General features: G+C 45.1%; 1 protein-coding gene across 1 annotated transcript in view; it reads right to left on the reverse strand.

Annotated features, from left to right (window-relative positions):
* The window catches only part of LOC147894362 (Haloacid dehalogenase-like hydrolase (HAD) superfamily protein), a 74,300-nt gene extending 64,214 nt beyond the window's left edge, over nucleotides 1–10,086 (reverse strand). Inside the window, exon 1 of the mRNA XM_087384652.1 lies at nucleotides 9,688–10,086. Within this exon, the coding sequence (XP_087240778.1) occupies nucleotides 9,688–9,947 (260 nt within the window). The 5' untranslated portion in view covers nucleotides 9,948–10,086. The remainder of the gene's footprint in view (nucleotides 1–9,687) is intronic.
* Between the last annotated feature and the right edge of the window lie 7,016 nt (nucleotides 10,087–17,102).

Consider the following 17,102-nt stretch of genomic DNA (forward strand, 5'->3'; position numbering starts at 1 on the left):
TATGAAATCTCCTTTCCTGCTTGAAGAATCTCCTATTGAAGCTCCCAGAGCTTGTTAATGTGTTCATGCATGGTAGATGACTTTGCCGGATCCAACACTCTCATGGACCTCAAGAGAGACTCTCTGCATTAGAGAAGTTATGTTGTACAAGGACGCCAAGTGCTCCCAAATTCCTTTGGCTATTGTCAAGTGCTTAACATGATTGATGATCTGTGGAGTCAATTCAAGAAAATGAAAGAATGTACCCGTGCATTAAACCCGGTCCCAAAGCTGAGCCAGATTCTCAGCATCCTTCTGCTCCATGATTCCTAGGTTTGCTTCAAGAGGATCTGGCCTCAGAACCCCCACTAAGATGAAGTCTCATAGGACTGAAATACCGACTCCATCATGACTCTCCACACGCCGTAATTATAGCCAACCAGTTGCCGGTCCACAGGAAAGGTGGGTAACAATGAAATCTTGACCTTGTTCTCAGCCATCTCAGACAAGATAGCCATTTTGGAAGAAAGAAGAAGTAGACATGAAAAGGGAGGGTGAGTGGGAAAGAAAGTAGAGAAGGGATTGAGGGAAGAAGAGAGAGGAGGGGTTAAGATGATGAAGAGGCTTGCTGCCTACAACACCTTCACGTCCCAGCCCTGAAAACGCCTTCTCCTCAAGCTGAAAACTCCCTAAAACAGATCACCCCTTGCTGCTGTACACCCTGACAGTCCACGCCTCTTTGCACTCCTCTTCAAACAGCAGCCCAAATCTCCATGCAATTTGCTGGCTCCAAATGCCCTCCACGTCTCAGATCTCAGCCAACCTTTGGCTCTGAGAGTGCAGCGGAATATAAACAGAAAATGGAGAGCACACACCACAAGCAGAAAGAAAGAAAGAAAGAAATTTTATTAGAGTCTTCAGAAGACCGATGGGTCTCTGAGACAAAAAGAAAACCTGATACAAATCACAACAAGGGTGGAGCTACTGAAACGAGCATCATCACCCGTGCTGAATCCTAATTCTGATCATACATAATCAAATACATCTGGATGTAACAATGAAAAGAAAAGGACTGGAGCGGAGCGGAATCCTCCGTATGTCATGTCCCCCTGGCTGGTGCATAGCTAGTGATGGGACGCTGGTGCCCGTCAAGGGGTGCCGTGCGTCTCGGTCTCCTGGACGAGGCTCGATGCAAGACCAGAGCCACTGTGACTCCCGTGGGACGTATCCCGGGTCTAAACAATGACGGGAGGTCCCCCAGAGTGATCTATGCGTCCCCTCGATGTCTCGTGTGTCGTGCTGCGATCGTCAGGTCGGGGTCTCTATCACGTCGGCGGCTAGAGACTGGACGATCAATGTCACTCGGTGGGAAGAACTCTGAGAGGTGTCTGATGATGTGACCAAGCCCCATCGCCTGAGTAAGTACTCTCTATGTCGGATTCCCTCGTGAATGAAGACCGGAGGGGCATCTAAACTAAACTGAAAAGGAGGTATCCTATCGATGTGGAACCCTAGTCTCACAAACCATCTATGAGTCCGTACATACTAGCATCGCTTGTGTCCCTCTGCTGCCAACCTCATGGAGGAATCGAGAGCCAACCATGGCAACCTCTGTCTCCCTGATGTGCAGTCCCCATATGATCTAACCCGGTGTAGATATGTGATGGTCTGAAAGGCTGCATCGAGCTGGAGTGGAGAAGCACCAAACTCGGCCTGAATGATGTGATGTGGTACAGACGGTTTCCCCCGGATCATCCGTGAGAGCATGAGGATTTGCAAGCGCTCCACCCGTATCCACTCTATCTCTCACATGTCAGGCCCCCAACAAGGGCTGCCATACATACCGGCTGGTCGGACCAAGGAGTCGAAGAGAAGAGCCTTGGTCCGAGGGTCCTAGAAGTGGGAGTGAAAGCATTGTCTCTCTAGCAAAGCCAGTGAGGCGTATCCCCTGCTCAGTCTGGCCTGCATCACTGGTCTCATCGTGAAGATCGGGCCGGAGAAGATGACCCCCAAGTAAGTGTGAGGATACGATCTCAACTGGTGACCCACCCAAAGTAAAAGTAAACTGTTTCTGTTGCATGTTTGCTCGAGAGGTGTTAAAGATCATGACCTTGGTCTTGCCAAGGTTGACCTCCAAATCATGGGATAAACAAAAAGCTTGCAGTGCATCCAAGTGTCGCTGGAGCCCCTCAGGTGTGGACGACAAGAGTACCACGTCATCTGCATAAAGAAGAATTCTGATGATGATCCCGGCAAGTGAGCAACCGGTCCCTCCGAACGTCCCCATGAAAGTCTCAAGCTCGTCGATGTAGAGGCCAAACAGGGTCGGTGATAAGGGACAACCCTGTTTGACCCCTATGGTACTTAGGATCTCATATGTCCAACCTGCGCCTGTACGAACTCGGCCTGAGGCTCTCTCATACAATGCCATGACTGCCCAGATGATCTCCTGATCAAATCCCAGTGTCTGTAGGCGTGTGATAAGACGAGCTCGAGGTACTGTGTCACAGGCTTTGCGGAAATCCACAAAGCAACAGTATACCCTCTCCTTCCGTGATCTGGCTTCCTCAATGACACTCCTGAGTGTCAGTATGTGATCCATAGTCCCATGGTCTTGCATGAAACCGGCCTGACCCTCTGCTCTGAGCCCTCTCATCTCTGCGAACAGGCTGACCGATGCATCTAATACAGCTGCATAGATCTTGGACATCACATGTCCAATCATGATAGTCCTGTACTTACTCGGGTCCATGGGATCCCCTACCTTGTGGATGGGGGTGATGGTGTTGAGTGTCCAAGTGCGGGGGAAGCCAAGGCAAACAACGTCATTGAATAGCTTTGCTAGGATCAGGGCTAACGTGTCAATCCCATATGCAATAAACTCAGTGCATAGCCCCTCGTGATCCTTAGCTCGGCCATTGTGCGGTTTCCATGTCGCGTCCTTGACTCCCCCTCTAATGAACAACGTGCAAGTGGTGGGACGAGGTGTGTGTATGAGGTCTAGAGTGGGCTGGTGTGGGACATCATATAGATGGTGTGCATACATGTGCTAGACTCTCGTGTCGGTGAGGGGTGATGGGGACCTACGCTCAAGGAATCTCCGCCAAAAATCCTTAGAGTTGTTGCTGTACAAGATGTGCAGCAGCTCCTCCTCATTTTGACGAAGAAAAGCCTACTTCTTTCGACGTACGAGACGTCAGTACTTGTGTACCGTGTCTGGTGTGTTCAGGAGGTGACATCTGGTTTCAAGTCGGAGCTGTCGGCGATAAGCCTTGCACTCCGCATTGTACCAATTGTTGCAGGGTACAAAACCAAGAGGTGGTGGTCTAGTGGACCGTGTGGTGTGGGAAAAGATTTGGAGGGCAGCCTCGTGGAGTGTGCGACTAATCAAGGCAGCACGGTCCTCTATGAGTGGTATGTGATCGATGTAGGTTAGGAGTCTGTTTAGGCGTCCAGAGTAGGCCGGTGAGAGACTGTGATCAAAGTGTTTGTCGTGGTAGGCGTCGTGCTTCCTATGTGGTGTGTGTGGTGTGGCTAAGCATGGGGTGGCGATAGTGAAGAATAGGTATGTGTGATCAGCTCCTGGAGGGAGTGGTGCTACGGTGAAGTCGGTGATACATGAAGTGAAGGTAGGGGATCCCATGATGTAATCTACTACACTAGTGCCCCCCCCGTGTGGGAAGCAAGTAAAACCACCTGAGGAGGGCCATAGGTCGAGCCCGTTGTAGATGATGAGATCATGCATCCTGCCCAAATCAAGGAGCGCATGTCCATATGGTGTAACAGGCCCGTGTCGGTCCAATGAGGTCCTAGTCATACCTGCTCCGTCTAGGTCCATGTCTGGAAGCATGATAGAGTCGTCTCGGAAGTCCAGGAGTGGTGCCTATCGCGTACTCGTCCTGGCGTTGAAGTCCCCAACAAGGAGAACTTCCCCGCGGGCTGAAAGGTCTGGGATATCCTAATGTAAGGGTGTATATGGAGATGTCACCCTCTTCTCGTGCCACTCTGGCGAAGTGGGATGTGTCTGGCAGAAAGTAGCATATTGCTATGAAAAGGTCACGGGTGTCTGTGCGTTGGATCCGGATCCACATGAATCAGGAGTGTGCGTCCTTCCTCTCAATGGAGATGGCTCCAGCGAGGGAAGACCTGTACAATATTGCGACCCCGCCTAATCCTCGGACTCCTCCTGTATCCCTCGTCTCATCCCTGAAGGCTGACTCCCATGTGTAGCCACTGACTTTGCTCTAGGCTTTGGTGTGTCTCCGTGTAAAAGACTATGTCTTGTCCTGTATAAGACTCCGAGAAGTTTCCTGGTTCTTACCATAAGGTGCCATTACAGTTCCAAATGGTGCAGTCTAGGGTCTTGAAAACCTGAGTCTCCTTGTGTATGCGTTGTCAGCTTGCAGAGGAATCTAGTAAGCATTGTTTATGGAGCTGCCCCAGCTCTAGAGTGGTTTGGACACGTATCTTCAGGATGTTCTCATATGTCACATCCGAGTCCTTTTTGATGACATGGGGCGCTGCCCTTTGGGGGAGAGGATTTGGAGCCTTTGCCCTCTATGAGTCAGAGCCAGGAGACCACGGTTTCTCGATGCAGTGTCGCCAGAGACGGGGTCCCATAGATGTTAGCATCATGGAGCCGCAGGACTTACTTTTGGTACCAGTATCAGCTCAGGATTCCACGCCTACTTCACCTGCAGGGTCAGCCTGGGAGGTGATTTCTAGTATTACCCTATGGCGGATATGGTGTTCGCGATGTTCTTTTGTCCTTGGGGGCCATTTATGCACGGAGGCTAACACTCTTGCTTCCATTTGGGTGGAGATTATCTTCACTCTCAGGAGTCAGTGGGAGCGGTGTATAGGCACCTCTTTGGCAGCTCGTGGGAGACTTTTATCCTTCATGAGGACATGTGACTGCTCATTATTTTTTCATTTGACCCCTTTTGGGATGTCGTGGCATTTTAGACCACCTCCATGGCTTTTTTGCCACATTGTTGAGGCTAGGGATAGAGTACTTTCTCTCCCACCTGTTGTATGATTCGTTTTGAATGGAATATATCACTTTTTCACTTTAAAAAAAACCTGAGTCTCATAGGCCCCATCCCCCTAGGGGGTACGGGTGGGAGCCCGACGGGTGCCGGTCAACAACCTACCATCTCGGACCACGGCCCATTTCCCCTCCTTGCGGGCAACATCCCGCTGCAGAAGAACTCGTCGCTCCTCAATCTATAGTGGTGTCAAGTCCTCGTCCATGGACAGGGTGGGATGCTCTCGTAGAGAGGCTCAGCGTCGGAACTCAGAGAAATTGTGAAATGAGAGAGAGAGAGCCTGCACCAAAACTCAGTCAAAGGCCCTACTGCTAACAAAACCTCACATGCAAGATGATAGACAATGGGGGGACGAGCCCTGTATATAGCCCCCCCCCCCCAATGCCAACCTGGCCAACAAGCCAGGCTTGATCTAGCCGAGTAGGGTTGAGGGAAACCTGACCAACAGCTCAGGTCACCCGACGTGGTTGGAGGCCTGGTTGGCCTCCCAACCCAGGCACCCTCTTGGCGCCTATATGGTGCCTCCAATATGGGCTCGGGGGTGGGTGATGTAGCGGGATATACACTATCCTCACTCTCTCTCCTGCTCAACACTAACTGCAACTGCAAGATGATGCACTCAATACACAAAGTGATGCTGTGGATGTGAGTGAGAGAGTCATAGAGAGAGAATGTAGTGGATAGTCTATATCCTGCTACATTGGTATCAGAGCTTCAGTCTTCTTTCTGTAGATAGGGAGGATCAGTTTAGGGGAAGCTGTATTATTTTATGGTCCAGACAAGATCCCACAAGGACACCATGAGCACCAGTGAGCAGTGCAACACGGGGGGGTGAGGGTTCAGTGCGTCAACCGCCACCACCACCCCAACCACAGAATCCTGCAGGCAATTCCATGTCTGCCATGACAGTCGTGTCGCAGGCTATGATGCAAATGCAGCAGCAACAGTGCAAGGCTCTCTTCACCCGCATGACCCAGCTTCATGAGATGCGGGAAGCTCGTGAGCAAGCCACCAGAGAGCACGAAAGGCTAGCTTGGGAGGCAAAAGAACAACACGATCGACAGGCTCGGGAGAACTTCGGGACCGTGATGCTCAAGAGGCCAAGGAGCTCCGAGAACGTACCACTTGAGAAGATAAGGAAGAACATGACCGGCAGCTTCTCATTTCTCTACTCCGACCAACGTAGGGAGAAAAAGAGAGGCTTCCACCTCCAACCAATATACCTAGATGAATCCAGGAACATTCCCAAACTCATCCACCTCCAACCAAGCCCTCCTTCCAGGGGAAGCTCAACTTCACACGGTACGATGGTAAGCACGAACACTTAGTGTTGACTTCCACGGTCAATCAATTCAAAAGGCTCAATCAACCAAGCCCTCCTTCCAGGGGAAGCTCAACTTCACACGGTACGATGGCAAGCAGGAACACTTAGTGTTAACTTCAAGGCTCAGTCAATTCGAAAGTTATTTACGAAGGACAACGAGTAGTGCATCCTCATAGGCGAGGCGGTCACCTAGTGGCTCAAGTGGCAAAAGGATCACTGTGATGCATACAGGAGACACCTTTCTACAACTGGACAAAATTCATGAAAGATATTCGATCACGGTTCCTGCGAACGCAGTACCTAGACATGCTCCACAGTCAGTTCTATGAGCTACGCTAGGGAGACACCGAGACAATGGATCATTATGCCAATAAATTCACTCAGGTGTTTATACAGTTGCAGTTCGAGGACAGTCAAAAGCTGAGCAAATTTCTCCATGGGCTGCAAATAGACATCCCGTGGTAAGTCAAAAGTTTCAGGCCACGGGATTATGAGTGTGCATATGAGCTTGCTCAGATTTTTGAGCACATGCACAAGGGTCAAGGATCCAAGCAGGTCAACAGTAAAAAGTTCCAGATTTCCACACCAGGTGATGGTGGTCTCAAACCCAGTCTTCCTCCGTCCTTATCACCTATATGCACCAAGGAAACCCACATGGAGCATTATTTTGGAGCATTAACCCACAGCAAATATCTTACTAGAAGTTAGCACCAGATCCAGGCATTCAATACCTGCAGATCAAGATTCATGAGTTTAGCAACCATTTTCGGATTCATGAACCAGGCATTCAAATCAGGATTTATCATCCAGGTATACCACAGACAGCCACCTCCGTCAATCAGCACACAGTCAACAGACAGTCAACGCCACGTCATCGCAGGTCAAAAAACATAGAATTAACTTTTTGGACAAAAGTCAACGCATTGACTTTTTGACCGCCTTGGACAACGATTGGTATTGACCAAGTCGACCAGGCTGACCAAACAGCCTATAAAAGGACAGCCTTTGGCCCTCATTCTTCATCCCACAATTGGGCCTCTCCACAGCAGATCAGCAAGGTAGCCTCGGCCTCTTCAGGGATCTTGTGAGGATTCACCTCCTCTAGGTAGTCTAGTCTTTCCAGTTTTGCAATGAGGGTTTCAGCCCTTCATACAGTTGTATTCAGCCCTTCATTATTCAGTTGTATCTATTTTCCTCTTAGCAGGTCCACTACACTCTCTCCCTCTAATTCTCTGATGTCCTGCTGCTGATGATGATGATGATGTTGATGATGATGCTGAGATTGATATATAGTCGACCATCGACATGGCTATGTTGTACTTGGGACTTAGTACTGCCATTCTTTTGCATTGGTGTGGATGCTCGTGTAGTAGCTCCAATACCACAGCTCGGTTTGTACCAGGTTTTTCACAGTCTCATAGACCCATCGGTCTTCCGAAGACTTTAATAAACTTTCTTTCTTTCTCTCTCACTCGCATCCACAGCATCACTTTATGTATTGCATGCATCATCTTGCAGTTGCAGTTAGTATTGAGCAGGAGAGAGAGTGAGGATAGTCTATCTCCCACGACAGGTGAAAACTGTGTCGCAAACCCCTGCACAAAGCTGTGACCAGGATGCCACAATGGCGGGTCCAAACAGCCCTGAATCCACCGCCTATCTGTCAACACCTCACCACAACGCAGCCCTCACTCATAGATCAGGAGATGCTAACGTAACAATTACCGCATCGAGTAAGGCACTGTGTTTGGTTTGATCTGACTTGGCTCGAGGAGTTCGACAAATTTATGCAGCTGTACCGGAAAGAGCTAGAGATGCAGGTGCTGGGACCATTGTTTGGAGACAGCTCTAATTTGTTTCTGATAGCTTCTACACGGGTATCACATTGATCAGGTGGGTGTGGGCCCACAGTGAGTCGTTGAGAGAGGGTGTTGGGATAGATGGGTCAACTACTCACTTATGGACCCCCAAATGAGAAGCACAAGGCAGTGACACCTGTAGGCATATGGGGCAGAGCACTGCCACGTGGGCAGCATATGGAAACCCTTCAATGGATAGATCATCCACAAGGGACTGACATGGGACAGCAATGTATATGGGCCATCCACGACCCTCCACGAAGGCAGAAAAGCCAGCACATTAGCCTGAGATGGGATTTTATAGGCCCCCAGCAAGACCTGGTTGGCCATAAGCAGACCTCAGTTGGGTCCGATCCAAGGGAGGGTAGGCCATCTCACATCAGCCCCAACGTTGCAGTCGCAGGCCCTATATGGGTGCCCAATCAAAAAGCATATTGGAATCGATCAGGGCCAGCCAAGTAGGGCCTTGAGCCCTGTATAAGGAGGCCATCGGGGCCTCATTTAGAGCTCCGGCACATCAGCTCCAAGGCTGAATAGTTGAGCACCTTTTGGGCTCCTCCCAAAGCTACTAAAGCCCTCTACTGTGAGGTACGCAGCAGCAGGAGACAACAGCAGATGAGGCAGCTCCAAAGGCCTCTATTCTGACATCCGTGGAGTAGCATCCCAACTGTCCAGTTGTAGTACTTGAGACGTTACTTTTGTAATCCTTTTTGCGTCGTTACTTTTGTACTCAACTTTTGGTCGAGTTCTTCGGGCCTGTGTGGTTTGAATCATTGTTTGTGTGCACATGCAAAGTAGGTTCTAGAATATTGTGTGATCTCGTGGGTTAATAAATCTTCCACTGGCTATAAGGCTCAGCAAGCAACTTCCTTTTCTGGTTAATGTTTAAGATGGTATCAGACCAAGGTTTGGCACATGTCTAGAATCCAACACAAGCCCAGCTCCTTTGACGCTGCAAGTCCTTAGAGATCTCGAAGTTGGTTGCCTTCTAACCAATTGTTGGTGGGAGATCTACTTTGTGCCATGCAGTTTGGGCAAAGTGGGACCAAGTATAGGGAAGAATTCAAGCTTCTCAAGATAAATTATTTAGTGTTTGGAGGTAGGACGAAATGCCAAGTGTTAAGAGACAAATATATGTAAAGATGTATGTAGAAAAGTGCCACATAGCTCACCCTGCAAGTGGTACATACTTGCTTTTAATTCTTACTTTTCATCACCACGTGTATACTCCTAAAAGTCATATTCTAAGCATAACATAGGGTACATTTAACCAATGACTGCACACTCAGTCAGTGAGCTTCATGATTTGAATCTAGCTGATAGCGCACAGTTTCGGCCAAAGCCAAAGCTAGTTAAGTAGCACTAACATAGCTTGCCTTTAGGTAAAATTGCTTCAAGACGCGCTGCTCGTCTCTAGCCTACACTCATGTCGTATACTGCATATGATGGTTCAAAATAAGTAAGGCATTGAGTTTACCCTTCAACCTCCATAAGAATTGCAAGTTCCTTGGCCACGTCCGGGCTGGGCTGCGCACCCTGGGCAGGGAGGTCTGAACGGTTGCAGAGGGAAGTCCAGCGACAGCGGGAATGCGAAGGGGGGAGAGGGAGGGGGAGTGATGTGGGGGCGAGGGAGTGAGGAATGCGGAATGGGGAGGTGAAGGCAAAGGAAGGGGGAGAGTGGGAAGAGTGAGGGGAGCAACAAAACGCAGGCGATGGGCAAGCCAAGGAGACGTCCATGGGGAACAAGATCAAGTGCTCTGAAAACTATGACTATGGCTATGGCTATGGCGATGTCTATGGCTATCAGCTCTCCAGAGAAGAGCACTAGACTATGACTATGGCTTTGGCTTTGGCTATGACTATGGCTTTGGCTTTGGCTTTGGCTTTGGCTATGACTATGACTATGGCTTTGGCTTTGGCTATCACCTCTGCCAATGAGCACTTTCCTCTTTATTCGGAAAGTGCTCCTCGGTTCCCACCACCGCAAGCCATATTCCAGAGCACTTTTCGATCGGGAATTGCTCTCGAACTAACTCTTTTTTACCAAACATTGTGAGGGCTTTAGGTTGGGTTCACACCACCCGCCCGCCCCATGGAGGAGAAAATAGAATCAAGAGGAGTGTGCTCGTTCACACCACCTAACGGTCATCAGACTATTAATTTATGTCACCAGTGTGTGATCGGTGTAGCGGCCTTCATCAAACAGTGGAGATTCACCCTCCACCAATGCGATCCAAATGAGATCCTTGAATAGAGATCGCTAAATCTCACATTCTCACTTTTGAATCACACAGTAGAGACTAATCCTCCCTACCCAAAGACCTTTTCATATCAAAGATGACTCTTTTCTCAAGTATCGTCAGAAAAGTTTCTCACTACTTTCCAACAAAAAAAACTTGGCTGATAGGAACTTTACCAAGAGAGAGAACAAACAAGTTAGCTATTGAAAATGATCAGCATGATCGATGTGTTACTTTATGGTAGATAGATAAATTGACGTCTTTCATGCCACACCTAACCATGCCCAAACATGGAAACCTTATGAATTATATGGTTTGCCACATTAGGTCATTTTTTATTAACTAACTTAGTCCAAGTTTTCCCCCTGCCCCCTCCATGGACTTCCTCTCTAGCCTAGACTCTTCTCCTTAAGAGTAATTCCAACTCCCATGCAATTGCTCTCCCAAATCCACCTTATGCAGTAGAAGCCATGTAGCCCCAAACTGGAGGTAGCTATGAGATGCAAACAAAGGTGGCACATAGCTGAGGAGGTAGAGCTTGGAGCATTAGAAACTTTGGAGGTGCCTCACTCAAGCATCAATCCCAATTTCTACATATGTTTGATGCCATAGGAAATCTGGGCATCCCTCTCCTAATGTTTAATACATCAAAGGGTCACCATTGATTGTTGGAGGCATGTTTAGAATGGTTCACCAAGTAGATTGCAGACATAACTCAATGATGTAGGTCAAAATTGTGCCAAAGACAAAATGGCTTACTAGATTGTGACAAGACTTATTGCATCGGTAGAATGAGATATGCTTTGTTGAAAGTGGGAGCTCTGTTGGAACTATGCTGGGATGTAAAAGCTTTGATGGATTATGCTAAAGAACATGATAGAAGAAAGATTTGAGGGACTATGGTAAAAGCAATTGTCATGGTTGATAGATGTTGTAGGAGGTGCTAAATGGTCGCAAGTCTTTGATGATTGACCGCACCCACTGGATGTGCCAAATCCTAGATTCAAAGTGAAGGACTCCCAAAAACTTGAAATTCTTAGAGGACACCTTGGGATGGAGGTGGAATAGGTAAATTCCAATAACTTTGACAAGTATGTTGAAGGTGTGGACTAGATCGAATCATTTCTTTGATGCACTCTAACCTTATTGACACTATGATAAGAAGAAAAACTCAAAAAGCAGGTACACCTACTATATTGGCTTGATGTCAAGCTTTTCATGGGTGGTTGGCAAGGATTTCAATGGGACATCATGTGCTATAGATTTTGATTCTAGCTTTCATTCACCATGCTTGTGCTTGGATAAAGTTTATGATGGAGATGCATGCATGTGAGGACATGGAAACTATGTCCACCAAATGGAAATGCCGATGGAGGGCATGCGATAGAATAAATCATGTGCAGTTCAAGGTGCAATATGTGTTTTCAATACTATTGAGTTGGAGAAGCTACTTGGGTTGTAGGTTACTTGAGTTTTAAAAGTTTGCATAGCTCACTATTGCATTTTATAAACATGAGGAGTTGTAGAACATGCCAACTTAAAGTTGTAAATATGTGAGATAGTGTCAATGGAGTTTTTGAGCTTTGGCGATGACTCAAAAAACTATACGGAGTCCTTGAACCTTTGAATCTACTGATCAAGGTTTTGACCTAGGCCTTTATTAATGAAGACCAACTTGCAACTATAGGGATTACAGGATGAACTCACTCACTTTGAGAACCTTGAGTTAAGTGGTGACCGTGAGCAAGTTGAAGCATTGAAATTTGATGCTATGCACAAATAAGTGGAATGGCTTGAATGTAGAAGCATTGAAGCTCGTAAAGGAGTTGCATGTAATGTTTCTCATTAGCCTAAATTGGCTAAGGACTCAAGCTTGTAGGGGGAACTAAGCATCAACTTGACACATGAGTATAGTATGTAGCGAAGGCTATGTGGCAATGGATGGAGCTACCATAAAATTTTATATTCACTCTCTCACAAAGAGATTGTTGAACATTTCTATGAATGCAACTTATAAGCTCAATCAAGATGGAATGCTAGACAAAAAGGTGGGACCCTCCCCTACAAAACCTCCCATGAGTAGATTTATGACTTAAATCAAGAGGTTGTTGGACATCTTTATGGATGCGGCTTACAATGTCAATCAAGATGGGACTCTACAAAAATGTGACACTCTCACAAATATATTTGTGAGTTTCATAGTTGCCATGGCTAGAAACTCATAAGCAATAAAGTCCTTCACAACTCAACATCCCTTGAGTTTGCAAGGATGGAAAACATTAAAAAGAATCATTTTGGGGAAAAACATAGCAACAAAGGCTAAAGACAATGGCAATGCAACAATGGCTTGAAAAGGTTACAACACTCCTTGATTGTGCAAGTGCAGAGGAAACACACTCACGAGATGCATGATAGGCTCTAATACGATGTTGAGAGAAGTGGGAGAACATACGAGAGAGGAAAGAATGGAGGCATCCACTAGTCTAAGATACTATACATATATACATGTCTCTATTATGGAAGAATGATATAAAAGGTTATATATATAACCCACATGGGGTGATTTACACAAGTACTTTATATGAGGACATGGTCCACTCATGTATATAATGTATCACACATGCACTACCTCCAAAATGTGGTTGTAAATTCATACATTCACCATCAATAAGCTAGCTAGTGATGGAATTCAAACCTAAAGGGAATAAGAATAACATAAATAGACATTAGCATGGAGTTGATCTCCCTTAAAAAATTTAATGTTTACTGATAATAATAGAGTAGTGGTATTCAAAAGTTAGTTGCAATGTACTACACAACTAGCCAATGGGGCTTGTAGCAACTCGTTTTGTGACACAAATTTTCACAATTTGTAATTGCTATGGGCATCACCTTGGTTGTGTTATTGCCCTTGCAATACTGTAGGTGACTAGGGATTACAACAATAATCTCCTTATTGATATGGATTCCACAAGTGATGGATGTGATTATCTAGATGGAGAGTTTACATAAGGAGAGATGACAATTCTTCTCTTCACGTTGGAGAATGGTAGGGAGGTGTAGTGCTTGCTATTTATAGCTATTTAAATGATGGAATTTTTTATGACTCTGTCTCTTCTCTGTGGGATAAATTGAATCTTAGATGGGAGAATGCCTCTGTGTTTGTCACCTTAGTTTATGCTCATAATTCCACCCAAATAGAAGGTATACATGGGGAAACATGATTGATTATATAGAGATTTGTTGTTGTGGGTTATTTCAATGGTGAAGAAATATGATATTGCTTGTCTCTAGAAAATGAGTTTACTTCAAGTTGGAGCAACTTTTGGGATGGCTATTCACGCAACTATTATGTCTCCAAGAATATGACCAACAAGTTATTGTAGTATTAGACTCTTAGATCATAAAAATTTCCTTTTATTATAGGTAGTAGGGATTGAGAAGCAGCTAATTCTAGGCTAAAAGTTGATACAACTCTATTTAGCATCAAATGGTTTTTAAAAAGTTGAGCGAGATCTACGGAGGACTCTTTTGAGGATGACTCAAATGTCAAAGTGAAATTGGGCTATGAAAGATACATAGGCATTATGAAAAGAATATCAAAGATACATTGTTGAAGATGAGGAGAGTGTAAGATACTACTATAAGTACGAAAAAGGAAGGGTAATCTTTTCCATGAGAAGTTATGCAAGCTAAAGGAAATTTGTCAAGTAAGTAACTACTTCCTTGATGAAGGAATTTAGAAGGTTAGAAGTCAAATTAACATATATTCTAGTCTCAACAACTCACAAAATAATTTCAATGTTGGTAGAAAGAGAAGGTGGATTGACCATGCAAAGAGACCTTTGGACTGCTCAAAGGCAAACAAAGAGGAGATTATTCCCTTTGATAGAACGGGTGTGGCATGGTGGTTGGTGTGGCATGATGGTTGATGTGGATGAAAAAATATGGTACTTGAAGGGCTTTTTTTTTCTAGATTTTTTTGCTATAAAGGAGAAATCAATTGACACTGAATCATAAAATTCTTAAAATGGTTTCATATTCTCTACCATCCCTAGGATAGCCAAATGAATGAGATAAAGCATTTTCAAAACATGCCAACATGTAGTGATGATGGGCCCCCTATTAATTTTTACTAGAACCATTTAGGAGGATGTGTTTGTTTCTAGTCTAGAATATCTTATGACTCATAACACTTGGTGAAAAATGGTGTTTGTGGCGAGTTTGACATCCAAAGCATATCCGATGGGCACGATACTTTGCACACGCCTCATCATAGTTTGGATTCACATGTGTGTGAAGTATCATGTCCATCAAGTATGAGTGCATTCTTATGACACACCTCAGATAGTTTCTTTTGACGGTTGTGCATATTACTTGGTGAAAAATGCGGTTTGTAGCAACATTGACCATCCAAAGCATATCCGATGGGCATGATAATTTGCACATGTATTAAAATATGTTGGATTGATCCCTAAACATAGTATCATTCCCATTGGGTATGTGCACATTCGAATAACACACCTCAGAGCATGTTTTTTGGCAGTTGTGCATGACACTTGGGGTTTGTGGGAAGTTTGGCCATCCAAAGCATATCCGATGGGCATGATACTTTGCACAGGCCTCCTTATTCCTTAGCAATTCTAATTCTAGACTTAGAAAGTTATACATATATGCAAAAAAGAGTTGAGGAATCAAAGATGTCTTAGTATGCCTGACTTCTCATGCAAGACTTTTGCTCAATCATTAGCAATAAGGATATGAAATTTATATTTAGGGATAAGGACGAAGAAACTAAAAGTGTTTGAGAAACTTTTGGTGAAATTTGGGATGAGGTAACCATCTAAAATCCCAGTGATATGGGTGCAACTATCATGCAAAGGGTTTTGAATACAACCAACATAAATAAAAGAATATTGGAAGTTTTGAAGATTCAAGGGAGGAGATCATCATATGTATGGGTCCTGGTGGTGACTTGTGCACAAACCACATGAACTCTTTCATCCCCACATGAGATCAATCCATTCTGTTCTTCTTCGTCTAACCTATTTGGATTTTGCAAGTCACTCCTTGAGTGAATCTATCTCTTTGTTTGGTTCTTGCAATCGCTTCTAGGGTCTTGTTTCTCTCCCCTTATCTTTTTCATACCTCTTCTTCCATTTCTCTATCTAAACTTACAATGAACTAGATGTGGTTTCCATTTTCTACATGTCTGACTTCCATCAGGCTTAGTGTTAGAAAGCTTTGTGCCACATGTGCCATAATATCGATAGTCCTTTAAAACATTGTTCTACTCACTTTAAAGGTCTACTGCTATAGATCTTTGTGAACCAATTTAGGGGATTATCGGGATTCCACCTTCATTGTATCGTGTCCACATATCTACTTCAAGATATTCATATTCTTGAATTCATCTCAACTCCTCCTCAATGCTATCCTTGGCAAGCCCTTCCTTTGTTCTTGGCTTATTTCACTCTTTCTTTCCCTTTTTGGCTTTGTTCTAGTCTTTCTTTGGCAATTTTGTCTATCCTTGCTTTTCTTATGAATGTTTATTTTGAATCTCATTAAATTGGTTTGTATGGGGACTTATTGAACAATTTATCCAATGGATTGTTGATGTTGCTTTCTACACATATTCTCCATTGCCCACATGCATAAGTGTGCTCCAACCTTGCATGCATTCTACTTTCCAAACTACAAAATTTTCATTTGTCCTCATGAGCCTTGCTTAATAAAAACCTTTGTTCCTTTGCTGCAGATCCCAAGAGATGTTGAATATAAAAGAAGAAGATGCCCAAATCTATGTTGTCACTTCTCCATGTTATAGGCAGGGAGTGCAAGGATGGAGGGTTCCAAGACTTTTTGTCCACCATAGTTATATCATGTCATCATCAACATCGTAGCTTAGGATCTTGGGTTGTATTCTAGTAAGTGATGTAGGTTCAAGTGTGAAAAGAAAACGTTGCACATGCTTGCGTGAAGGGAACATTCATCAACATGAATGGGGGATTGAAGGCTTTGCCTCCATAGGGGGAAATGTTTAAAAGGAGTTTCAAGGCTTTGAAGGAGGTTCCAGGGTATAGAAGGAGGCTCTAGGTTTGAAGGAGGATCTAGGGTTGATCTAGGGTTCAGAATAGAGTACATGGTGGAGGACTCTCATAGATCATGGAGGTCAATGGTTGAGAAACTAATCTAGGAGGGTCATGGAGGTCAATGGTTGAGAAACTAATCTAGGAGAGGCATACGAGCGGGAGAGAAAGAAGGTATAAGACGAAAGGGGTTGAGGGAGAGAGAGGAGAAGGGAGGAGGAGATGGGGAAAGATTTGCAAGATTGGAGGAGGGGAGTAGGAGGCAAGGGTAGGACATGCTATTGGATGTGAGAGTGCAAGGAAGCATGGACACTTGGATACAATTGCATAAAACTCCAAAGTAGAATAAAAAATAATGCCCCAAACAGCAATCCATCATGAGATATTTATACAAGCTTGGAAATCTTCTCTCTCTGCATGTAGGAATCATAGGACTTTCTCTCTCTACATGTAGGGATTGCATCTAGGATGCGCATATAGGAATGGCATTTGTGCACATAGGAATGGCATGTAGAACTTGCATCTAGAAATTGCATGTAGGATGTATAACACCTCAGCATACT

Source organism: Dipteris shenzhenensis, chromosome 14 (assembly GCF_047967505.1).
Source record: "Dipteris shenzhenensis isolate YYH24624 ecotype China chromosome 14, Dip_SZ_1.0, whole genome shotgun sequence".
Classification (NCBI taxonomy): Eukaryota; Viridiplantae; Streptophyta; class Polypodiopsida; order Gleicheniales; family Dipteridaceae; genus Dipteris; species Dipteris shenzhenensis.